Source organism: Dendrobates tinctorius, unplaced genomic scaffold (assembly GCF_039654945.1).
Source record: "Dendrobates tinctorius isolate UK_male_01 unplaced genomic scaffold, ASM3965494v1 ptg000046l, whole genome shotgun sequence".
Lineage (NCBI taxonomy): Eukaryota > Metazoa > Chordata > Amphibia > Anura > Dendrobatidae > Dendrobates > Dendrobates tinctorius.
This window is the reverse complement of record NW_027361714.1, coordinates 40435618-40463217: the sequence shown is the minus strand read 5'-3', so window position 1 is coordinate 40463217 and position 27600 is coordinate 40435618. Positions and strand designations below refer to the sequence as shown.

General features: G+C 41.1%; 1 protein-coding gene across 3 annotated transcripts in view; it reads right to left on the bottom strand.

The window, feature by feature from the left end:
* Positions 1–27600, bottom strand: part of EYA4 (EYA transcriptional coactivator and phosphatase 4) — a 619370-nt gene that overhangs the window by 22612 nt on the left and 569158 nt on the right. For all 3 annotated transcript variants that reach the window (XM_073575843.1, XM_073575844.1, XM_073575845.1), the window contains 4 exons: positions 17772–17932; positions 16596–16710; positions 14928–15049; positions 2808–2908 (listed from right to left, as the gene is read on the bottom strand). In XM_073575843.1, the coding sequence (XP_073431944.1) occupies positions 2808–2908; positions 14928–15049; positions 16596–16710; positions 17772–17932 (499 nt within the window). The remainder of the gene's footprint in view (positions 1–2807; positions 2909–14927; positions 15050–16595; positions 16711–17771; positions 17933–27600) is intronic.

Here is a 27600-nt window from a genome sequence, read left to right as displayed (position 1 = left end):
ACATATGCCAGTATTTCCTCCTCCCGAACTGGGCTGCACCCCCCCACAACTTTAGCTAAATTACCCCCAGTTTTCAATGCATTACTATTATTATAAAGTAAATTAAGGTTGACAAGCTTAAGTAATAAGAATTGATGTTGTTGCCATTGAAATGGGCACTGTAGGTGTGTCTATTGTCTTCCACTCACTGCCGACTTTTATTCCCCATTGACTTGCATTGGGGTCGGGTTTCGGTCGGACCTCTGACTTTTGCCGATAGTTGGCCAATTTCATTCAACTCGATTTTTGGTAAAGTCGAGTGGTCCGAAACCTGACTTGACCCTCCCGGAGGCAAAGTCGCTCATCTCTACTCTTAACTGCTCAGCGAACTGCCCGAGGTCAGATTGCAGGACGCCGATGGGTTGGCATGACAGCCAGAGGTCTGCTGAAGACCCATGTGTCTGTAATCACGGTATTCGTGTGAAAGCCAATGTTCAGCTAAAGTTCGTAGGAGACCATGATTTTAGCTATATGTAGCAGCGCATGATCGCAGCTTTACGTCTCCTAACTGGACTATTAAATGCAGTGCAGTGAAAAAAAAGAAACGTTTTAAAAAATATGAAAAATATAAAAAATTAGGTCAAATAACCCCCTCTTAACACATTAAAAATAAGAAATAGAAAAAAATAAAAAACACACATTTGGTATTGCTGCATTCGTAAAAGTCAAATCTATCAAAATATAAAGTAAACTAAGCTGTACTACCTGGCTTCACCCGAGTTAATAATTGCTGTTAGCAAAATAGAATGTGTTAACAAAAATTTATTCTGCACACAAAAACCACAAAACAAATAGATAGAAATGTAATTATTAAAAGGCAAAAACTAAGCTAATAGAAGCATTTCACAACATATATTTCAACACCAGAGATATTCCACACAGATTTAACTAAATTGGCCAAGTAATGTGAAGTAATCTTCTACTTATTAGACAGGTCATGTGACTGACAGCTGCCGTATTTCCTATATGCTACATTTGTTGCTCTTGTAGTTTGTCTGCTTATTAATCAGATTTTTATTTTTGAAGGATGATACCAGACTTGTGTGTGTTTTAGGGCGAGTTTCATGTGTCAAGTTGTGTGTGTTGAGTTGCGTGTGGCGACATGCATATAGCGAGTTTTGTGAGACGAGTTTTGTGTGGCGACATGCGTGTAGCAACTTTTTGTGTGTCGAGTTGCATGTGACAGGTTGGTGTAGCAAGTTGTGTGCAGCAAGTTTTGCACATGGCGAGTTTTGCGCGTGGCGAGTTTTATGTGTGGTGCTTTTTGAGTATGTGCAATTTTTGTGTGAGGCAACTTTTGCATGTGTTGCAACTTTTGTGCATGTGGCAATTTTTCCGCGTGTGCAAGTTTTGCATGTGGCGAGTTTTCCATGAGGTGAGTTTTGCACATGTGGCGAGTTTTGCGTGAGCCTAGTTTTGCATGTGGCGAGTTTTGCACGTGGCGAGTTTTGAGTGGCGACTTTAATGTTTCGACTTTTATGTGGCGAGGTTGGTGTATGTGTGGTGAAATGTGTGCTGAGGGTGGTATATGTGTTGAAGCACATGGTAGTGTGTGGCACATTTTGTGTGTGTGTTCATATCCCCGTGTGTGGTGAGTATCCCATGTCAGGGCCCCACCTTAGCAACTGTACATTATATACGCTTTGGTGCCATCGCTCTCATTCTTTTAGTCCCCCTTGTTCCCATCTGGCAGCTGTCAATTTGCCTCCAACACTTTCCTTTCACTTTTTCCCCATTATGTAGATAGGGGCAAAATTGTTTGGTGAATTGGAACGCGCAGGGTTAAAATTTTGCCTCACAACATAGGGTATGACGCTCTCGGGATCCATAAATGTGACTATGCATTATTTTGTGGCTGTAGCTGCGACGGTGCAGATGCCAATCCCGACCATACACACATACATACAAACATACACTTTTTTCCCATTATGTACATAGGGACAAAATTGTTTGGTGAATTGGAACGCGCGGGGTTAAAATTTCGCTTCACAACATAGCCTATGATGCTCTCGGGGTCCAGACGTGTGACTGTGCAATATTTTGTGGCTGCAGCTGCAACGGTGCAGATGCCAATCCCGGACATACATACACATTCAGCTTCAAATATTAGATTAATCTGATCGGTAAACAGCATAAGGAGAAAAAAAATCAAAATGCTATAATTGTGTTATTTCAGGCGCCGCAGCAAGAAAGGAAATGCCATAAGAGGTGATGAAAACATTGGGGTGTAAAAAAGAAACCCTCACACATCCCCATATCCTGAAAATTGAAAACATTACAGCTCTCAGAAAGTGGCGTCAGAAGTAAACATTTTTTGGGGTTACATATTTCCGAATTTTTTTTCACCACTTAAAGAAAACAAAACCTATGCATGTTTGGTATCTGCGTAATCATACTGACCAGGAGAATTACATTGCAAAATCATTTTTGCAGTAAAATGAATACTGTAAATAAAAAATAAAAATTGCGGAGTTGCACCTTTTATTTGGAATTTTGCAACACTTGGAATTTTTTTTTGCCACTCTCCATTATATCTTAGGACAGCATGAAAGGTGTCTTTCCAAAGTAAAGCTATGTCAAAGGAAAAATAAAAAAGCGATGGATCTTGGAATAAGGGGAGTTAAAAACAAAAGCACGAAAATGAAGAATCGCCGTGTCCTTAAAGGGTTAAAAATGAAAAATCAAACATGTAAATTGACCTACACTATACAGAAAAATACACAGACAGGTGAGCACACATTTTCATGGCACACTGGAACATATTTTACCTTTTTTGCTGCCTGTTCTTCTTCTACACCATCCCCAATTACAACATATACTACTTTTCTGCCAAACCTTTGTATTATGCGTTCAAAGCAACTTTCTTTCCCTGAAAGATAAATGAGAGCAAGTTTCAGTTACCTGATTAGCAGCATGCTCCTCATCTTGGGCATCACCCACCACAACATAAGTAACATGGGAGCCAAATCTGGACATTATACGCTGAAAACAGATTTCTTTGCCTGAAAAAACAATGCAAGGCTTACTTCCTCATCTAGCTCCTCTGTCATCATGTGATTGCTATCTAAAGGATTCCTCATTTGAAGTTTTTGGATCATCAGTTGTCACAATTATTATTCCAATTATGTATAGTCTAGTGCTTTTTTAATAAATGGATAGCTCCGTACACAAAAAATAGTTTTTTAAAGGTATTTTTAGGTATGTACACTATTGGTAATAGTGGTGAGCAAACTAGCTCAGATAAGGTGATATCGGAACATGCTCGTGTGCTAACCGAGTGACTTCAGCGTGCTTGAAAAATATTTACGAGTTCTTGCGGCTGCATGTCTCATGGCTAATAGACAGCCGCAACACATGAAGCGATCTCCTGTATGTTAAAGGATGGAATCTCCAGCGCTGGACTTCAGTTAAAAATACATCATTTATTGTAAATTCTTAAAATCGAACAGAAAAAGTGTGGATAAGGACATACAGGCAGATGGGGTCTCTGGTGGTCTCCAACCAACGCGTTTCGACCTAGAGGGTCTTACTCATGGTTCACACTAGACCAATACTGACGACTACAAATAGTACAAAAACTAGTAAATCACAGGTGTTGGACAAAAGAATTAATGAAAATAGGGAGTATCCCTACCAGTTAACTCTTGCAAACACTCAGCCTAATGTGGAGCTGAAACAAAAACTAGTCGGAAAAACAGGAAAAAAAAAAAAAAAAAAAAAAAAACCTAATAAAAAGATATCATAAGAATATAATAACAATCACAAAAATTATCAGAATAACCAGAATTGAATAGGACTAAGTAGAATGTAAATATACAGAAGAAAATATCAATCTAATTGCAATATTAAATCAAGTCGTTTGTTCAGACCTAATGGTACTCTTGTATTTAATTTAAAAATCCAAAAGGATTCACGATTTAATAATTTTCTCCTGAAATCACCTCCCCTAGTAGATCTATAGACTTTCTCTATTGCTATAATTTTGAGACTATCAGTTTTACCTCCATGAACAGTTTTACAATGATAAGAAACTGCTGAAATATTATAATTGCTACTAGTAGCTTCTGACAAGTGTTTCCTAATTCTCTTTTTAAGAGGTCCTATTGTGCAGCCTACATATTGTAGGTTACAAAAAACGCATTCAATAACATATATTACTCCTTCTGAATTACAATTTATGTGAGACTGAATAGGGTATGATATGCCAGTAACACTAGAAGTAAATCTGCTGGTTTTAACCACATAGTTGCAGACTTTACAGGGATGATGTCCACATTTGGAAAAGCCTTTATATGACAACCAAGTATTATTTTTAGTTCTTCTATTACTGATAAAAAGACTGGGGGATAAGTTATCGCTCAAAGCAGGAGCTTTCCTGGCTATGTATCGTATCTGGGTATTGTCCAGAATTTGACCAAGTTTATTATCATTGTGTAAAATAGGTAAATATTTTTTGACAATGTCCGTTATCTTATTGAATTGTGGACTGTACATGGTAGAAAAACTAACTATAGGACGGTCATAATTATTACAGGGGGCCCGTGTGCGATTCTTTTTCTTGCTAGCAGTAACTCCAGTGTGTACAAGGCTCAAAGGAGATTCATTCAGCAGGGTGTGTATCAATCCTGCTGACAATATCATCAGCTTTCCTTAGCATCCAATTAGCATATCCTCTGTCCTTAAGTCTAGAGAGGGTTTTGTTTGATTCTTTAGCAAATGTTATAGGTGAACTGCAATTTCTTTTTAACCTAATTAATTCTCCCACTGGAATGTTTTTAACCACGTGCTTGGGGTGACAAGAATAAGCTTGTAAAATTGAATTTGTATCTGTGGGTTTTCTGAAAGGAAAAACGCAGACCTTTTGGCTGTCAGGATTCACAGACAAAGTCACATCCAGATAACTGATAGAAAAATCCGACACTGTAAATGTAAATGAAAGATTAAAATCATTCATATTAATATAGCTAATGAAATCACTAATCCCTGAGATGTCTCCCTTCCAAATCAAAATCAGGTCATCTATAAAGCGGCCATATAGTTGTATATTTTGTGAAAAGGGATTATTGTTACATAAGATATATTTCTCTTCCCAAACAGCTACTGTAATATTAGCTAAGGCTGGGGAACATTTACCCCCCATACTTACTCCTTGTTTTTGTAAGAAAAAAATTCCATCAAATGAAAAATAATTATGTGAGAGAAGAAAGGAAACTGCATCCACAATGAAGGATTGAATTTCTATCACATATGTGCTATATTTGTCCAAAAAGAATGTGAGACTAGAGATAATCACATTATGTGGTATGGACGGGTATAAACCCACCACATCACAGGTAATCCATGAATATTCTGGTGACCAATGATAATCATCCAAGGCAGAGATTAACATTTTGGTGTCTCTGATATATCCTGGAAGATCAATGACCAAAGGTTGTAGGTAATGATCAACCCACTCTGCCAATTTCTCTGAAAAAGACCCTATCCCCGAAATTATAGTTCTAAAGGGGGGGGGGAACAAATCCTTGTGGATTTTAGGAAACGCATGATAAATGGGAATCACAGGGTTCTTGATATTAACATAATCATAAATTTTCTGTGTTATGGCCCCTGTGACTAAACCATCGTTTAATAATTTTGACAAATCACACTGAAATTTAGACGTGGGATCACTAGAAATCTTGGAATAGGTAGCAGAATCATTCAAAATGCGCAGATTTTCTGAATAATACAGGCCAGCATTAAGCACGACTACTCCACCCCCTTTATCTGCCTGTCTCACCAGAATGTCAGCATTATCTTTTAACTCTTTCATAGCTGCTCTCTCTTGTGCTGTTAAATTGTCATATGTCATTTCTGTTATTTTATCAAGCTCCACTAAATCTTTCTCTATTAGTTCTTGGAATATATCTAGAATAGCAGGTCTGGACTGAACTGGATAAAACCCTGGATTGGGCATTTTAAAGAGATCATTTAAAGTCCTATTTTTTGGTAAGGAATGTGATTGTAAGTCTCTAAGAGTGGAATAGCCTATAAGATCTTTAAAAGAAAAATTTCCATAGGGAAAAATTAACTCAGGAATGTTTGTAGATCCAGACAGTGACAAGGTCTCTGAAGAGGTGGACTGGTAGTCAAAATGACATTTCAAAGTTAAATTTCTGGCAAACTTATTCACATCTAGAAGAGTCTGATAAATATCAAATTTGTTGACTGGACTAAATCCCAAGCCTTTGCTCAAGAGAGTCATATGAGCTTCTGATAGGATATAGCTTGAAAGATTTATTACAGGGCATGTTGATATCTCCTCCGGTTTCTGAAGTGGTAGTTTCTTTTTATGTTTCCTCCCCGCTCTTCTCCGTCGTTTTTTGATCTCCTTACGATAATTCCATCACTACGGATATCCTCAGAATGATTAGTATTGAAGGAAGCATCTAAGAACTCTTCTGACGTATTCAGATTAGAACTGGAAGACGCTGTTGAATCATGAGACCTGGTGAAGCTGACCCTGCGATCTCTATGGTGAAAGCCTGAAAAACCATGCTGATATCGTTTTTTACCTTCTTGAAAAGGACGGCTTTTCTTCCAGGAATAGACCTGGTTCAATTCAAAGTCGCGTTTGTCTCTTGTGAATTTACTGCGTTTTATATCTGCAATATATTCTTCCAGTTTGGAAAGATTTTTTTCCATTCTTGAATTAAATTTGTCAAAGTCTTTCACATTATTGTGTTTGTTCAGAGAAGTCTGCATCTTAGTGATCTCTTCTTTAACACAAGTCATCTCCAGTTCCTCATATTTAATAATCAACTCCATTAATTTGAAAGAACTTTGTGTAAGAATCTGCTCCCACTCTAATCTGAAAGTGTCTGAGTAGATGAAGGTAGGTCTTTTATTCAGTCTCAATCCCCTAGGGATAAGTTTTTTCGTCAGATAAGATTTTAGAGAGGTCATGTCCCACCATAATCTGGTTTCCTTATTTTTCCGATTTTCCAGTTTATTAAAAAGGTTTTCTAAAGACTCTACCTGAGAGACCCCACTGCTCACATTAGTAACATCATCTGTAGAGTCAAAAATGGCTGCAAAGATATGCTGCCTATTTCTGTCCAAATCCATGTCCATAGAATTAGTGTTTACAAGCGTCCACAACAATTATAGAGTAAGGGAGCAGGACTAGATCATAAATATAATTATAGAAGGATAGGGAAAATGAAGGGAATGTCAGCTCACCAGTCTCGGTTGCGATCCATAATCCTCCTGCGCACGGAGTCACCTTGATCAGGGGTGTTGACTGAAGCAAAATAAAGGATGGAATCTCCAGCGCTGGACTTCAGTTAAAAATACATCATTTATTGTAAATTCTTAAAATCGAACAGAAAAAGTGTGGATAAGGACATACAGGCAGATGGGGTCTCTGGTGGTCTCCAACCAACGCGTTTCGACCTAGAGGGTCTTACTCATGGTTCACACTAGACCAATACTGACGACTACAAATAGTACAAAAACTAGTAAATCACAGGTGTTGGACAAAAGAATTAATGAAAATAGGGAGTATCCCTACCAGTTAACTCTTGCAAACACTCAGCCTAATGTGGAGCTGAAACAAAAACTAGTCGGAAAAACAGGAAAAAAAAAAAAAAAAAAAAAAACCTAATAAAAAGATATCATAAGAATATAATAACAATCACAAAAATTATCAGAATAACCAGAATTGAATAGGACTAAGTAGAATGTAAATATACAGAAGAAAATATCAATCTAATTGCAATATTAAATCAAGTCGTTTGTTCAGACCTAATGGTACTCTTGTATTTAATTTAAAAATCCAAAAGGATTCACGATTTAATAATTTTCTCCTGAAATCACCTCCCCTAGTAGATCTATAGACTTTCTCTATTGCTATAATTTTGAGACTATCAGTTTTACCTCCATGAACAGTTTTACAATGATAAGAAACTGCTGAAATATTATAATTGCTACTAGTAGCTTCTGACAAGTGTTTCCTAATTCTCTTTTTAAGAGGTCCTATTGTGCAGCCTACATATTGTAGGTTACAAAAAACGCATTCAATAACATATATTACTCCTTCTGAATTACAATTTATGTGAGACTGAATAGGGTATGATATGCCAGTAACACTAGAAGTAAATCTGCTGGTTTTAACCACATAGTTGCAGACTTTACAGGGATGATGTCCACATTTGGAAAAGCCTTTATATGACAACCAAGTATTATTTTTAGTTCTCCTATTACTGATAAAAAGACTGGGGGATAAGATATCGCTCAAAGCAGGAGCTTTCCTGGCTATGTATCGTATCTGGGTATTGTCCAGAATTTGACCAAGTTTATTATCATTGTGTAAAATAGGTAAATATTTTTTGACAATGTCCGTTATCTTATTGAATTGTGGACTGTACATGGTAGAAAAACTAACTATATGTCCTGTATGTTAGGCAATTTTTGCACGTGTTACGGCTGTCGAACAGTTGGCAAACATGTAGTTTCGGTGACTTGAACATATTTTTTGAGCACGCCAAAGTCACTCGGTTAGCACACAAGCGTGCTTGGATAACATCTTATCCGAGCATGTTCACTCTTCACTAGCAACAAACCAATATAGGAATTAAAATCATCACAAAGAGAACACATACAAATGAATAAGTAAATATAATACACACACACAGAACAAACACTCCTTTACCCTACAATTGCAAGAAGCAAGAGTTATGGAAATATTTAAATCAAGGGATTCATAGACATGAAAATGATGAAAATATGGAATTAATTTAGTGACAAAATGTATAATTGGTGGAGAAAGGTTGTCAGGGGGAGTGCACGCCACCAAAACGCGTGTAGGGGAAATTCACCATTGCATGGTGAGGTAAGATATGTTTATTACATTCAATACATCAATGTAGGATACTATGGTCTTCACATCTATGCTGCAGTGTTCTATCCAATGTGTATTGCAGGCACTTTAGCCGTAATTTTGAGGGTTATGGGAATATAGTCAATACACAATATGTTTTTTTTCTAGTCTCTGGATGCAAGTCTTATTTATGTTGGTACTTATCTGTGTATTTTCAATCTTTGAGCATTACTTCTTGCTATTGTCTGCCATCTGGTGGTGCCACTTATTTTCTTTGGCTCATCATCTTGCACTATATTGGCACTTTTTAACATTGTTTGTCTTTTAAATTATTTGTAATAAAATATTGTAATTTTATTGTTCATCTTACGCCTTTTTTTGTAAGGTCCCTTACTGGCAGGTCCTTTTGCAGTTGCTGATCATTAACATTACAGATGTGTGCAATGGGAAGCAAATTCAGATATGCTGCAGGCCATGGCAGCAAGTTTAGGCCATGCAGGCTGCTGAGAGGAGCACCAACAACATGTGGCCGCATGTTGCGGTGTTGAAAGATGGCTCCTGTGACACTTTGGAGAAATGGCTATAACCCTAAGTCCACAACCAACTCAATGTAATTTTAAGCTGTTAGTGTATCTGTAATGAAGACTGGAGGCATCTGGTTACCATAGATTGCCACTCTATACCATAATCCCAGAAGTTGGATTGGTGTAGCTTTTATCGTGAATGTCTATTCTTGGTTTTGCCCATGTAATTTCAAGAACAATCTAAGGCTATAATTACACCCAAGGCAGGGCAGGACTATCAATAAACAGGCTAGACTAGATTCCAGCTTCCATTGCATTCTTTCTCCACATCATAATAACCTTTGAGAGAGGGTGCATTTGGTCAGTGGAAGACCTGAAGCTGGACACCTGGCTCGTAACCTAGTTTCATGCAAATGTCATCTTATAATTTGTATAGACATGGTTTAATGTGGAGAAGCTGGAAAAAAAACAATGGTGCAATAGTGTCTTATCCTCCAGGTGACTAGGATATTAGGGTACAGGGAAATGCTCACCTGGTTGGGTTGTGAAACCACAACTTACAACGTGCTTGATATGGCTGTTGCAGACCCGCACGGCTGTCATCAATAAAACAGCAAGGAAAAAAAGGGGTTTAATTTCCACACTGTCACAAATACCAAAGGATATTCCAGAGAAAGAATCAGGATAAAGGAATGCAATTTATTGTTGACACTTTTCAAAGTATAACAAACCTCTTCCACAGGACAAACCACACGGAATGGTAGTTTGTCCTGAGGCAGAAGTTTGCTGTACTGTACTATGAAATTCGCGTTCCATTATGCTGGATCCTGATTCTTTCTCTGGAATATCCACTGGTATTCCTGGCAGCGCGGAAATGAAACCTCTTTTTGGCCTTGCTATTGTATTATAGAAAACTGTTTGACACCTTAAGCTTGGTATTTTGCATCCATCTTCTCTTGCAGAACAGAATGGATCGATCCTGGAACCAGTGGTACGGCCATTTCTCTAAAGTGTCACAGGAGCAGTTTTTCAACACAATAATTCCAGGCTGCATGTTTCTTGTGCTAATGTGATGAGCCTGTATAACCTAATTGTGCTACTATGGCCTACAGCATCTCCTTATTTGTCTCTCGAGCCTATCTGGCATGTCATAGATTGGCAATTGCAAAGGGTGCTAACAGCAGCAGCTCTTGACAATTTGCATGTACAAGTGTATTCAGTGCAGCAGAACAACCCTCAGACATCCATTAATAACCTCATTTCTTTGTGTGGAGCCCATATTAGATAAAGAATACAGTGAGAAGATTGTAGGCTTAACTTGTCTATTCTTGTCTATGCTTAGTGCAAGATATGAGCGGATCTTTTTAAATTTAAATTCACTGACTGCTCATTTTTCCTCAAACATTTGATTCTCGGCGATTACATTTTTGCTAATCTCAATGCTGGAAAGTTTGTAACTGCTCAGAAAATAGTAGAGGAGACATAGAGAACAGCTAACCATGAGAGCTTGCACTTTACAAGTGTGAGAGAAAGAGGACCTAGCAGTCCATTTGATCTTTAGACTACAGAAGAAACAGTGATTCTGGAGATGAAAAATGACTCTGCTGTACAAACTGTACTGACCACTACTATACTGTATAAGGTATGACAATTTGTAAGATTTCAGAGCTTAGAGGCTTTATGGAGAGGTCCATACAACAACGCGATATGATGATAACCTGCTCCCTGATGCTTCAGTAATGTAGGAAATGTCTTTTCCACTAAGTTATATTCAGAATTCACAAAAACTCCTTTAAACAGTAATGTTTCCACAAAGGAGTACAATCAAGAGAACATTTAAGCCCAAGAATATTTTTATAAAATTTCCATGTTACATCCAGTAGCTTAAAAATAGGTCATGATTTACAACTACACAAAACTAAGCGCCTGGATTCCAGTAACTCAAAAATGGATTTGGCAGTCTCCTCAGCTATATCAACCAGTTGCCCTACAATAGCTAATTCTCTCCACTCCAAAGAATCTGGAGATGAATTACTACAAAATACCTTCTAAAATAAGGGAGGGCAACGCCATCTTTACTCTAAGATTTAAACAAATTTGACTGGTGAATCCTAACATGTGCCAGAACATAGTTCAAAAATTAGGAAAAACACAATTTTAATTAGTGCAACTGTCTGCCCTAGATAAAGGAAGCCGAAGCAAAACAGAAATCTTTGATCTAATGTTTCTTAGAAGAGACATTACATTTAAAGTGATATAATTCTCAAAGGTAGCATATACTATAATATCAGCCTCTGAGGTTTTCTTACTGAAATATTATGGCCAAAGCTCAAGTTTTGTACCTGCCCAGAGAAGAACCACCACAAATGAAGCAGTACTTAACTTGGTGGGTCTTGATCCACTTTCCTATTGACTCCGCTTCTCTTAAAGTGGATATGTGGCGCCCCTGAGGGTCCAGTCACCACAGAGGTGCTGCACCTCATCCAGAGGTGTGGTATCCCACACTCAGGTAAGGAGGGAACACCACACAGGACTCCTATCACTTGCAACCAATACAGACCAGACTGGCCAGGAAAGGATGGTGGAAGGCAGGTGGGAATGGTAGGTCGATTGAGAGGAGTTTAGAAGTGGAGTGATAGCTAGGCATCCAATCAGATTGAGGAAGGTGACTGTTGGTGGGAGGAGTTAGCTCTGAGGTAAATAGATCTTTCCAGAGAATAGTCAGTCAGTGACAGGATAGCGGAGGAGCAGGACTGACGCAGTGAGAGTCTCAGTCATTGAGAGAAACATTCAGAGGGAAGCTCCTAAGAGAAGAGAAGGGGTCCTTGGGGCACGGATCATGCGTTAAGCCAACCGCGGGACCCGCATCCTGAAAGGGAGGACCAGGCCGCAGTGAGGAAGCCGGCCCCTCAGACTAGTGGAGTACTATAAGGCTCAGCTAGAAAGCCGGAGGCTGAGGTGACTTAGTGCCTCGGCCACAACCATACACATTCCTAGCAAAGGTGGCTGTAGAGGATCCCGGGGCCTGACCCCTGTCGCCCGGTGAGATCCGTGGCTGCCGGCTTGGGGACACTGTGTGCGAAGGCACAGGGCAGGAGCGAGAGGAGTGAACAACACAGAGAGACGGCCTAGAAAGGTTAACACAAAGAGGAGTCCTGAAAAGGTTAACCCAATCTACCTGGGAGTTGGCTGGATCCCTCACCCGGAGGACACAGTACCAAGCGGGTCATCAAGTAACCAGAAACTTGTTAGTAAAAACCCTGAAACTGCACCCAACTGTGTTCTTTGTCTTTTTACATCTCTGCTGCCATAAGCCGCACTCAACATCACCGTCACTGGCTCAATTGCCCTGGGATACAGCTCTACCTGTGGAGAACTTTAACATCCCCGCTGCCCTAACACCGCCCCAGAGGATCTGCAGAGCAGCGTCGGCTTAACACCGGCATTGCCGAATACCACAGGTGGCATCACGAATCCCCTTTTCCCTACAACTTTCCTAACATCTTCCCCCTGCATCTGAACTTCCATCATCATTGACATTGGAGAGCCTGAAAGACCCGTACCGAGTAACCACCAGCCCAGATACATGCTAAATGGGCTAGCCACTTTATTTTAACATATTTATTAGAGACATGATTTTGTGACACTTACTAATATACAAGTAGTACAGATTATCCTCTTCCATTTGTAACTGTAGTGTTCCTAACAGATTGCATGGTTTTCAAAATGGCTGCTGATGGAGGGGCATGTGACCAGACCTATCCATCAGGTTCCTCCAATTGAAAAGCACTGCACATGAGTCTGGTCACATGCGTCTCCATCAGCAGCCATTTTAAGAACAGAAAAGCTGTACAGTCCATGAGGAAGGCTGGAGTAACAAGTGCAAGAGGGGATCTGTGACACCCCAGAGTCTGGTTGTCACAGTGACATTGCCTCCCTCTAAGAGGTGAAGTCATGCTTGGAGGCAGAAGGGGGCCCCCATGCCAGGTATCATAGATTAAATCACAATTCCTGCTGAAGGTCAGAAAAAGGAGCTGCCTTATAAATTCTGGCCAGCAAATGGGGTTGGTGAGTCAGCTAGAAGTCAGCTGAGGGAGTTGTCATGGAAACAAGAGCATCTGTGAGCAAATTACAAGACAGTTAAAACCTGAGGTAAAAAGATCTTTCTGGAAGATCCAGTCAGTTGGTGAGGGGAAGCTGATCTGTGAAGAGGGAAAGAACAAGAGCAGAAACAGAGAGGCTCTGGGGAAGCTAAAAACTGCATATAGCAGACCCCAGAGCGAAGCGCTAATAGAGAGAAAGGGACGCCAGAGTCCTGAGTGGACAGGAGCTGTATGTCCTGACCGCTGAATCTGGAAGTACAGGGGACTGTAAGTTCCTGAGCGAGATTGAACACCTGAGGGCACGGCAGCGGATCAGGAGCCCGGGGCTGACAGTGAAAAGGACGGTACCCGTGGAATAGGCTCACGCTGTCAGCTGTACAAGTTAGAGAAACCATCATGAAATAGAGGGTCACAGCTTAGTTACAAACAGCAGAGACATGCACACAAAGCACAGAAGGAAGGTCTCAAACCCCCACCTGGCAGGGTGGCTCCCCTGAATGCCTCCAGGCGAGCCGGACTCAATCCATCACCTGTATGTGGTACTCCGGATTACAACCAATTGCCAGTAAAAGGTAAGGAAACTGCACCTCTCTGTGTCCTTCCCTCATTTCTTTGCACCCCAACATCCACCGCCATCTTAACTATTAATCAAATATATTTGCCCTGGGACTATTGCTCTACCTGTGGAGAGCTACTTTCACCTCAGCTGCGACACACCAGCAGTCTCAGGGGAACAACACCGCAGTGCTGGTCGCCTCTGACCAGAATACCACAGGTGGAGTCACGTATTTAATCATCTATAAACTTTATCTTCATTTTTACCACACTTCAACATCACACATCTTTCCCCTATTTTATTTACTGGATGCCCCAGGGCCACGGACTGGGTCGCCGCCGCTGTGACACCGTCTCCCATTCAAGTTGATGGGCCCGGTACCGAGTACCCCCACGTCCCTCCCTGGTGCGCTCCAGATCCTGTAATAGTTATATATTAATAAGTGCCACAAAAAGAGATCACCAACAAATCAGTTAAAACAGAAATAATCACTTAAAGATGTCAGAAGTAGCTTCACATGCTACTTTGAAGCTCAGTCTGGGAGGTACATTGATGATATTCAGACCCCATAGACTTTTATGATATCTGTAACATATTATTAAATTCAATACAAACAAAACACTTTTCGTAATTTGCATAAGGTCAGTTATATTAAAAGTATCTGGGCCTGTGTGCATTACATTTGGAGAAAAATATGTGAATCAAACTGCTATGCCAGAAAATATAAAGAGGATTGTGCATACGGAAACAGAGTTTTTCTAGTAAGTCATCGCATTCTACATACATTATATTGAAAGTAACATTCTCTGTAGCATATTTCTTGTAAAATAAATAGAATCTCTTACCTATTTTAGTTGCACTATAGATGTTTTCAATTGGAAATACTCCTCCTAGACTATACAGCAAGACTTTGGAAAGTGCTGGAATAAGTTGCGTTGTTGTCACCAAGACATTTACACTATTACTTCTGTTGGGAAAAAAACATAGGAAAAAAGATAATATTGCACACTCTGTCAACTGATTCATTATTTAACACTGGACATAGTAAAATAAAGCCTTAAAGCAGATCTGTAATCAAATAATGCTTTATGTACAGTATCAGCAGCATACTGTAGGGCCAGAGTCACTAAGGGTGCTTTCACATTGCATTCTGTGTCACCGTTGGGCATGAGTCCAAAATCCCCTGCAAAACAAGGTCCAGAAGTATGCGCCAATGGGGCCAATAGACTACAATGGTGACGGTAAAGCAAACGTGAGCACTGTTGTGCGCTTTTTTCTGGAGTGTACACCTACAGGAGGTGCACACTCAGATGAAGTAGACTGTGTTTGAGTGTCCGTCTTATGTAGGTTTACACTCCTGAAAAAAGTTCCCAGCAGAGTAGCCCGTCACCATTGCAGTCTATTGGCCATGTCAGAGCATACGTCCGGACCCCGTTTTGTGGGGGATTTTGAACATATGCCCCCACAGTGACGCAGAATGCAATGTGAAAGCACTCTAACTCATTAGCTAAAATGGAAAGATAATATTCTGACATTTTTCTCATTGAAAATATCAGACACTTAACGGAACACAATTAATGAATCAAATGTTTTTATGAGGGGAGTGCATCTCCACTTCTTTTAGCCTGCTCCCATCCCTCAGAGCATAAATTGACTCAATGACTGGACTGATGCAGTTTAGTTCTCTCCTATTAATCATAAGACAGAATATTTTTGTGCTGTTTTGTCAAATAGTATAGAGACAAGTCTGCTTTTCTATGTCATCGATACATAGGGATGCATTTGTGCAGGTGTACTTATCTGCCCTGATGAGGTCAGAGCAAATTCCTGCTGTGCACAGGCGCTGGGCTTTTCTGACCTTTCCAGGTGCCTGTGCACTGCAGTACTTTGCTCTGCCCTCAACAGGGAAGATAAGTATGCCTGTGCAGGAGCGCAATGCCAGGGAGCCTGTGTGGATGACGCAGGAACGCGTCATCCACATGAAGCAAGCAGGAGAGCGGCATGGCAAGAAGATGGGAGGCACCGGACCAAGGCTAGTGATACACATCGGACTGGACTGCGCTGCAGGAAAAGTTATTTTTCTTCTCTTGCAGGTCAGATTGGGCCTTATCCACAGCATTATAGAATGCTGTAGATAAGCCCTGAAAGGTGATGGCAGCAACTCGTATCGGCCAAACCTGGTGACAGGTTTGCTTTAATGTTGCAATTTTAATGTTGAGGAGCATATGAACCTGACCAGGAACATATTCCCAAAGTCATTTCTTCTTTGTATGTGTGAATTGAGCAGGGTACAGTATGGAATAGCTGTTAAGGTGACACCTTCTCAGGCCACATTTGGACACAAAGATTATGCGCAGTAATGGAGTGAGAACACTGCCTACTATTGTGTACTTTGACCACATTTGTATCTGCTTTAAATTAGGTTGGCAAAGAAATGAATTACAAAAACAAGTCTAAAGTGACAGTATAACTGTGCATTTAGTGATGAAATATAAGCATACATTTCGGCTTACCTTGTGCTAATGAGTGATAGTGATTTAAGTGCATTTGAGAGCCAGGAGTCTGTCAGGACTTCAAGATCTGCTCGCAATTGAAGCCAGGCTTCTCTCTTAGCTGGGCCAAAAAGTCCTTCAGCACAAACAGGCAGGAAATCATAGATTAAATACTGCTTTCATGGAAATGTGAAATGTTTTCTTCCATTAAATTTTCCCCCAATTTTTTACAAAATGATATAGAACCTCTCATTATAGGAAAGTTACTGATTTATTATATGCAAAAGTCTATAACTGAATGATACCTTTGTGCAATACACACCAGCATGCAAAGCAACCAGTCATATGATCAAGAGGAGAACTCTCAATGCAATATTAATTTAATTATGTAATAAGAGCTTTGCGTTTAGTAGGATTCGATCGATTATTGACAGCCTATGTTTTTATTTTAAATATATAGGTCTACAATTTACTTTAATCTCAGTAGCTCTAACCTGAACATATTTTAACATTGGTCAATCATGTAATGAACATCACTGTTTGCTCCGATTGTCATGGGCCTAATTTAATGACAGGATCCAGTATGAGCCCAGATTTTCCTGGAATTGACATTCTCCCTGCTACAACAATATTTTCAATATATAATTGTCTAAAGTCCCAATTTTGCAGGTACAATCCTGCGTATTGGGCTACAATAATGGTGGGTTTTTGCAAAAGGATGCCCAAAAGTGGGCATTTTGGGAGAAGCTCTGCCAGTTTGTAGGTACAGGGCTTTAATATCCAGAATTTTGCATTTCATTTGTTAGTAAATATGACAATATACGTCTAGAAGTGAAAATTTGGGTAACAGACTGAGCAAACAATCCTCAACTGCATCTTTTTCATCTTCTGTGATCTTGCTGAAAATGGCCAGTTAATTTCAGAACTGTTGTAAATAAACCATTAGAAGTGGTTTTTTCTGTAAAATATATTACAGCGATAGAAAAAATATGTTTGTGTCAATGTGAAGTTCACATTACTGCCTAATAAAGAATTAGTGTGATCTTAGCCAAGTGGGAATAAAACTATTGTGTCAAGTTGACTAATTTTCTCATTACAAAAACTACTAAGTAACAATATATATAAACTCCCTGCAGAAATACATGTGGATAATAAGTAGACATGTCAGTGTGATCCAAATAATAAAATGTAAACTACCTCCTACATTGTTCTTGTAAGTATTGTACAACTCTTTTACTCGTCTGTATCGGAAAGCCAATTTTCTCATCCAATCTACACCGCCTCTAACACCAGTCGGCAAGCAGAGCGTTGTACTGCTTGCTGCTGCCCGGAAGCCATCAGTGGCAAAACTGTAGGAACTGGGAAAGAAAAGATTATTTAAAATATGTAAAGGTAAAAATTCACACATATAGTTAGTAGTGATGAGCGAGTATGCTCATTAACTGAGATTTCCCGAGCATGCTCGGGCTATCTCCGAGTATTTGGATGTGCTCGGAAATTTAGTTTCTGTCACCGTAGCTGCATGATCTGCATGATGTAGTAGTAATTTATCAGAATGCAACAGGAGTTTTACATACAGTACATGATGTTATCATCTAAAAGGGAATCTGTCACCTCATTTTTGGCCTATGAGATGCGGCCACCGCCATCAGGGGCTTATCTACAGCATTCTGTAATGCTATAGATAAGCACCCGATGTAACCTGAAAGATAAGAAAAATGAGTTATATTATACTCATCGGGGGCGTGGTCCTGTGCGGTGGGTGTTGCGGTCCGGCACCTCCCATCTAGCGATGACGTCCTCCTCCTTACTTCTGCCATGGCTCCTGCGCAGGCGTACTTTATCTGCCCTATTGAGGGCAGAGTAAAGTACTGCAGTACACAGGTGCCGGACTTCTCTGACCTGTTGCGGTGCCTGTGCACTGCAGTACTCTGCCCTCAATAGTAAAAAAAAGTAAGAAGGAGGACGTCACCCATCGGACCGGGGTGAGTATAATCTAACTTATTTTTCTTATCTTTCAGGTTACATCAGGGCACATTGGGGGCTTATCTACAGAATTACAGAATGCTGTAGATAAGCCCCTGATGGCAGTGGCAGCATCTCATAGGCCAAAAATGAGGTGACCGATTCCCTTTAATGTACATGTTGAAAATTAGAGAATGACAAGGGAACGTCTCCAAAACAAAGAAAAAAACACATTAAATTCACTAAATGGAAGAGTAGAGATGAGAGGATCAGGCAAAATTTGAATTCTCCTGTTCTTATGGGATTTGCAAATTTAAACTACTTATTATGCTGTGGGATCTCTTCACTACTCAATGCCACTAATTTGGTCGTCTTCACATCTTTGGATTGGCATTGACTGCAGTGATTACCCAGGCCAAAGCTACTGAATTTACCTGGCCCAGGAGAGTTCTGCGTGTGTGCCATGTGCCCGGATAGATTGTGGTGCATGGGGTGACAACATAACCCTTTACATGGGCCACGTGCCATGATCCAGACCGGGTTTTGAGTCCTTTCTTTCCATGTTCCCTGTTTGGTCATTTCAGGGGTTAACTTTTCTCAGGCTCAGTTTTGTCTCAGGGTTGCTATTTAGCTCAGCTGCAGACTGCAGGCGGTGTCAGCTATAGTTCTGCTTTCGGTGTGTATCTGACTCTGATATATCCTGATTAGTCCTGCTGTGATCCCTGACTTGCCCCTTGTCCGTGTATTCCCTCTGTCTGTCCTGACTCAGTGTTTCAATGTAAGTTTGTTGACTCCGTGGTTTTGACTTGGCTTGCATTCAGACCTGCTTCTGTCTTTTGTCTTTGTCTCATCCGCTTCTGACCGTTGCTGACCCCCTGGCTTGTTTTTGACCACATTTACTGCTGTGACCTCTGGTACTTCTGCTGCTGACTGTTGCTGACTCGGCTTGTCTGACCACTCTTTTGCCACCTGGTGGCGCTTGTGCTGCTGCTCAGTGTTGCTATGCTGTTTGTGCAACCTCTCTTCCCTCACCAGTACCCCTTGGTGGAGGTTGCACTATACTGCGCTGCAATAGCTTGACACCACGATCTTTGAGGGTGCATGCACAGAACTCTCTCGGGCCTAGCAAACCTTGAAAAGTTGGTCTGGCGCCAATGGCCAGGGGATTTCACCACTGCCGGCATTGATCCAAAGGTGTGACAAGTACCAGATGAGTGGCAGTGAGGAGCAAAGGATCAGGAGAGGTGTTTATAAGTTTTTTTTATATGTAAACAGTGCAGGAAATAATTATTAAGGTCATGGAGTGACCTAGCCAGTCTCCAGACCTTAATCCCATAGAAAATTAATCAAGGAAGTTGAAGCTCCGAGTTGCCAAGTGACAGACTCAAAATCTTAATGATCTGCAAAGAGGAGTGGACTAAAATTTCTCCTGACATGTGCGCAAACATCATCATCAACTACAAAAACATTTTGCCACCAAGTATTAAGGCTTGTTTGCTAGCGGGATCAAACATTTATTTCTCACTGCAATATGAAAATAAATGCATATAATTTATACAATGTGATTTTCTGGATCTTATTTTTGATATTCTATCTCTCCATGTTAAAATTAACCTACCCTTAAAATTATAGACTGTTCCTGTCTTTGTCAGAGGCCAAAATTACAAAATCAGCAAGGGATCAAATAATTATTTCCTTCACTGTATATATTGTGAAAGTCTTTTGTAGCTCAGAAAAATGTCGGCCAGCAGCCACCACTTTGCTGAATTTGCACAGAAGCAAATGACAAAAAGTGAAGTGTAAAAACAGAAATGAGCGAATAAGCTAGAACATGGTCATTTATTGTTTTTGAATTGGAGCATAAAAAGAAGCATCAAAAACTTGGAGCAGACAAAGACAAAGATCAGAATTTGGCAGATAGATTTGAGATACCATGATAATTAAAGACTGAGACTGAAAGAAGCCCTCCCATCAGGGACATAACTACCGAGGTCACAGGGGTCGCAGCTGCGATGGGGCCTGAAGTACTTAGGGGCCCGCCTAGCCAGGGGCGTATCTGGGGGGGCAGCCAGGAATGTGCCCTGGGCGCAGCTGGCAGGGGGCGCAATCGCACGTGGCGGTCCGCATTGTCTCCCCTTGCGGCGGCATTCTGCTGCTCGCCAGACTGGGAGTCGGCCGTTCTCTGTGCCAGCTGTCAAACTTACAGCAGGCACAGAGAAGCTGCAATGCACTGGCTCCCTGTGTTCAATTTTACTCGCATCTTACAGATGCGAGTACAAATAGCAAATAAATTGAATCAATTGAAGCTCTGGTCGGGTCAGAGCGATGCCAGCAGTTCATGTCATGTGATCCCGCTACTGACATGACTTGCCAGCACTGCAGAGATGCAGATGGATGGTAAATGCTCCAGTGGAGCTGAAGACATCAAAGATTAAGTGCACTGGGGGGAGATTTAAAGGGTGTGGGGAGATTGGGAGTGGGAATGGGGGCATTTAGTGTGTATGTGTGTGAGTGTGTGAAGGGGATGGTGGATTTAATGTGTGGCAGAGATTTGATGACACAAAATGAGGAGCAAAGGGAGAGATGCAGGGCATGTATGAGGAAACAGTACAGGAGAATGGGGGCATGTATGAGGAAACAGTATGGGGGAATGGGGGCATGTATGAGGAAACACTATAGGGGGATGGGTGTAGAAAGTATGAGGAGCGAACGAGGGAATGTATGTGGACACAGAATGAGAAGTGATGTGAAAAATGTATGTGGACAGAGTATGGGGAGTGAGGCTGATAGGATGTGTGCAGACACAGTGGGGGTATGTGTAAGTAGGCAGTATAGAAAGTGATGGGGGTAAGTATACAAGCAGACAGTATGGGGGATGGGAGAGGAGACAGTATAAGGAGGGAGGGGAATAGTGTGAGGAGACAGTATGGGAGGGAAAGTTAGTGGTCACAGAATAGAAACTGAGTAGTAGGGGCATAGCATGGGGAGAGAGTGTAAGGGTACAACCAGGAGGGGACAGTATACCAAGGAGGGGGGAGTGTGATGACAGAGTACAGAATAGAGACTGGGCCCTATAGGGAGGATACACTGTGAGAGGACAGTGTGTAGAGGGGCCAGTATGGAAAGGAGAGGTCAGTGTAAAGAGCATGTACCATAAGAGGGACAGTGTGGGGGTCAAATTTTGTGCAGACAATATAGTGAGGGGCAATTTTTTTTTCAGGTGCATTATAATGAGAAGATGGAAGTCTGCAGAGATGAGCTGCGGATGAGAAAACTCATCATGGAGTCTAGACAAGATGAAGAAAAGAAGGGGAATGACTCCAGAGACGTCATCTATAAGGTACCTAGATGTAAATGTTATTTGTGAAACTGACTAATTCTCATGTTTTTATTTATGTTAGGAACATAAAAGGTGTTGTTCAGGTTTGTGCTGAGTCTGCAGTCATTCTATAGGAAAAAAAAAAAAGAGAGAAAGCACCACTGCAAAAAAGCGCACACTGCACCAATTATAATTAAGACTGAAATAAGTAATTTTTATAGATACAAAAGAGTATACACAATAAAAACATGATAAAATCACAAAACTATGGCATCCATAGTACCCATAACACATATCAACACATAAATATCATACATATAAGCACATATAACGTGAGCATATGATTCAGCAACACTGTGGCACTATAGCAGTATCCCTCCCTATTCCTAGGCTCATGAGGACTATATAACCCTAGACAAAGCCCAGCCCATAGATGGATTGGAGCAACCACACACAAAAATCCATGTTATATAATTTTCATACCAGGACCCTAATAAGCCCAGATAGCAAGAAAGGGGGAAAAAGTTAAACCCTCCACATATCAGTGGTGCCAAAACACATAGTATCAAAAACTGCCATAAAAATGATCAATAGCCGCAATGAAAATACAGATACACGGATGCCATACCCAGGACCATTACCCCACGCGTATCGCCGTAACCTGTACGGCTTCGTCAGGGGAAGTGACACACAGTGATCTAGGGGGCTTTAAATACCATGCAGAAGTCAGTCGGGGCGTTACCACACTCTGTGAACATCCCCTCTATGAGTCAGCAAAAGCAGGAAGTGTATAAACCAGCATCCCGGTCATGTGAGCAGGGCCCATGGCAACCGCACATGCCCTGTGTAAGCGCAAAACAAATACAAGCCGGCAGTCTTGCCGCAGCACGCAAGTATTATAAGAGCCCGTAAGGGCCAAGAATATCAGCCCCACCACGCCTGCGTCCAGTGGAACGCAAACTAGCTTGTTTGGGGCGCACTGAACCTGCGCGCATATTACCACCACCAGCATGACTTACTGCTAGTACATAAATAAACGTGCGCGCCACTCCTGGGAGTACAGAAACACACAAAAACCGGACATACATAGACACCATACAATACAATACACATGGGGGTGGATGGGAACACAGGACATAACAAACATAAAAAATTCATTGATGTTGCTATTGTGCACAGCTGAGTGCGCCCATAATTGCACCTTGTATTTTGCAGTCATTCTATGTGACTGCAGACTTCTGAATTCTCACAGTGGTCACTGCATGCTTTCAGGATTCTCTGGTATTGGCGATTTACATACATGCAGTCATGTGCTGACTAGACATGTGTGGCCCCACTCAACGAAAATGAACTGAGCAAGGCCGGGCACATCTAGTCGGAATGTGGCCAGAAGTATACAAATCACATACTTGTGCTGACAGGACTGTCCATCGGCAAGGGAAAATCCTAAAAGTGGGCAGTGCATTCGTTGAGAATTCAGAAGCTGCAATGTCAGGATTCAGCTCTGCAGGTTCCAGTAGTCATCACATGGACACTTCACTCATATGTGATTTTCATACTTAAGGTCCTGTGACAACGAGCTTCTCTTTCTGCTTCTCTCAGTTTTTCACTGATCATTGAGAGCGTTAGGGAGAGCAGCTCATCAGTACATGACTAAGTGTGCAAATTGTATATTTACTTTGGGAGGGGGCGCCAAACTGAATTCTTACCCTGGGTGCTGGAAAAAGTTGATACCTCTGCGCTCAGCTCTGGGCATTCATGTCCTCCCTCACTCCAATTTGAAGTGCACTGACGGTGTTTGAAATCTGTGTGCTGTTTCTTCCTCGTATGAAGCGTGTCCCCGTCATTTCCGGTCATGTGCATTGTGGGGGAATATTTGGTGTACTCGCCAGCTTCAGAATGTGCAGTGAACAATCTCCGGAGGCATCTAGTACACTCAATAGACCCCCACACTGCACAGAACCAGAAATGACATGCTGCAGCGTCATACCAGGATGAAACAGCACACAGATTTCAAATGCGAGGAGTGCGCTTAGAATTGGAACGAGGGAGGACATGAACGCCCAGAGTGTCTGCACTTCCGAAGACATCACCCTAGTTAGCATAGGGACATGTAAGTTATAAAATCATTTTTCTCAGTGATAACAGGGCAGTATTAGGTCAGGCTATACAACCTTGCAGCAAAACTACAGTGTGCCAAATGAATAGGGAAAATGTGAATTTGGGCGGAAAATATATTGGCATGGGGGGCCACATTTGAAAGTTCACACCAGGGCCCATAACTTTGTAGTTACGCCACTGCCTCCCATGAAGGTTTTTTTAATAAATCCGTGTACATGTGAATTTGACGTAGTGTGTGTGTATGAATATATTCATCTACCTCTGCATTCTCTGGTGTCCACTGCCGTTCTTCTCCACTTCTCAATGACATCTCCAATCTTCAGACTCTCCTCATCACATTGTGCTCTACGTAGCTTTTACAATGCAAGCTTATGGTGCATAAAAACGAGGCTCGTTAGGCTTTCATTGCCAATGAGACTTCCAGCTAAAGTCAGATCATCTGAAGAGTGCTGATATCACTGAGAAGAGTAGTAAACCGATGTAGGATCCCGGAGAAGGCTGTGGTAAGTGAGCATATTAACATATTCACACTCCATTATATAAACATGAACACAGATTTATTTAAATAAATTCTTCATGGGAGTTCTTCTTGAAGTTCCAGGCATAGTTAAAGGAGTCCAGACCTGTCCAGATTTGTCTAGATCTGTCTCTCAATTTTTTCCGAACAAAAACTGGTGAAGGCAGATGGACAGGTCAGGTCACAAGCTCCTCCAATAGCAGACTTTTAGAGCACAGTAGAGCTGTGTAATCTGTGGCAAAAGTTAACAAGTGCAGGATGAGAAACCACAATACTCATATATTAGCATCTGCCTCATAGTCTTGTCCCCAACACATTTGTTAAAATAAAGATATAATGAACAACACCTGAAAGGAAAATAAGAACTCTGAGAAGATAATGTTACAGTATGAAAACATTTTAAACTAAGAATTAGTGTTGAGCGTTACCATCCGATATTCAGAAATATCGGATCGGATTGGATCGGTCCGATACCCCAAAAAGTATTGGTATCGCCGATTCCGATACCGGAAGTCCCATTCAAGTCAATGGGACAGAAATATCGGAATAAAAAAAACCCTTTCTTGCCTTGTACATGATGTTCGGGAGGGGGGAAGAGTGTGGGCGGTGCGTGGGCGGACACTGTGCGTGTCTGTGTGTGTGGGTGTGGTCTGTGCGGGCCTCTCGGGGGTCTGTGCCGACTGTCGGGGGCCTGTGCCGGCTGCCGGTGGTCTGTACGGGCCTCTCGGGGTTTGTGCCGACTGTCGGGGGACTGTTCTGGCTGCCGGTGGTCTGTACGGGCCTCTCGGGGGTCTGTGCCGGCTGTCGGGGGCCTGTGCCAGCTGCCGGTGGTCTGTACGGGCCTCTCGGGGGTCTGTACCGGCCTGTCAGGGGCCTGTGCCGGCTGTCGGTGGTCTGTACGGGCCTCTCAGGGGCCTGTGCCAACTGTCGGTGGTCTGTGCCGGCTGCCGGGGGCCTGTGCCGACTGCCGGTGGTCTGTACGGGCCTCTCGGGGAGCCTGTGACGGCTGTTGGTGGTCTGTGCTGGCTGCCGGGGGCCGGTGCCGGCTGCCGGTGGTCTGTGCGGGCCTGCCGGGGGTCTTGTGTGTGTGCAGGCGTCGTCTGATGGGACTACAAGTCCCATTGGGAGATGCCTGCTACAATGACAGTGATTGACACATTAGCCAATGATGGGACAGTAGTAGTCCCATCATCCGGCTAATGTGTTGAATGTAAAAAAACCCATACTACATACATACTACATATATACTACATTCATACAACATACATACTACATACATACTACATATATACTACATTCATACAACATACATACTACATACATACTACATATATACTACATTCATACAACATACATACATACTACATACATGCTACATATAATCTACATTCATACAACATACATACATACTACATACATGCTACATATATACTACATTCATACAACATACATACATACTACATGCATGCTACATATATACTACATTCATACAACATACATATATACTACATACATACCACATATATACTACATTCATACAACATGCATACATACATACTACATACATGCTACATACATACTACATTCATACAACATACATGCATACTACATACATGCTACATACAGTACATACCACATTCATACAACATACATACATACTACATACATGCTACATATATACTACATTCATACAACATACATACTACATACTATATACATGCTACATATATACTACATTCATACAACATACATACATACTACATACATGCTACATATATACTACATTCATACAACATACATACTACATACTATATACATGCTACATATATACTACATTCATACAACATACATATATACTACATACATACTACATGTATACAACATTCATACAACATACATACATACTGCATACTACATACATACTACATACATACTACATATGCTACATTCATACAACATACATACATACTACATACTACATACATGCTTCATATATACTACATTCATACAACATACATACATAGTACATACTACATACATACTACATACATACAACATGCTACAGACATACAACATACATACTACATACTGCATACATACTACATACATACTGCATACAATACATTCATACAATACATACATAGACATACAGTACATATAACATAGAGTACGTACTCACCATCACTTGTCACTTTGATCCCCGAAGCCAGTGTCATCTATAAAAAATTAGAAAATAACAAACAACCAATATACTTCCTGATCCACAGAAATCCACGAGGGTCCCACGCCGATTTGCCATGGAGAACAGCAGCATCAGCTGATGCGACCGTTCTCTAGGGGCTGCAGGAATCCAATGATGGCAGGTAGGTATCCTTCCGCACTGTATTCCTCCGCCACTGTAAAAAAAATAGTCCCTAGTCTCACTTTTGGCATTGCTGTGTGAGAAAGTTCCCACGCAGCTTTTGCCATAAAGTGAGACTAGGGACTATTTTTTTACAGTGGCGGAGGAATACAGTGCGGAAGGATACCTACCTCCCATCATTGGATTATTGAAGCCCCTAGAGAGCGGTCGCATCAGCTGATGCTGCTGTTCTCCACGGGAAATCGGCGTGGGACCCTCGTGGATTTCTGCGGATCAGGGAGTATATGGCTTGTTTGTTATTTTCATATTTTTTCATAGATGACACTGGCTTCGGGGATTAAAGTGACAAGTGATGGTGAGTATGTACTCTATGTTATATGTACTGTATGTCTATGCATGTATTGTAAAAATGTATGAATGTATTGTATGCAGTATGTATGTAGTATGTATGCAGTATGTAGTATGTTGTATGTCTGTAGCATGTTGTATGTATGTAGTATGTATGTATGTTGTATGAATGTAGTATATATGAAGCATGTATGTAGTATATATGTATGTTGTATGAATGTAGTATATATGTAGCATGTACAGTATGTAATATGTATGTATGTTGCATGAATGTAGTATATATGTAGCATGTATGTAGTATGTATGTATGTTGTATGAATGTAGTATATATGTAGCATGTATGTAGTATGTATGTACGTATGTTGTATGAATGTAGTGTATATGTAATATGTAT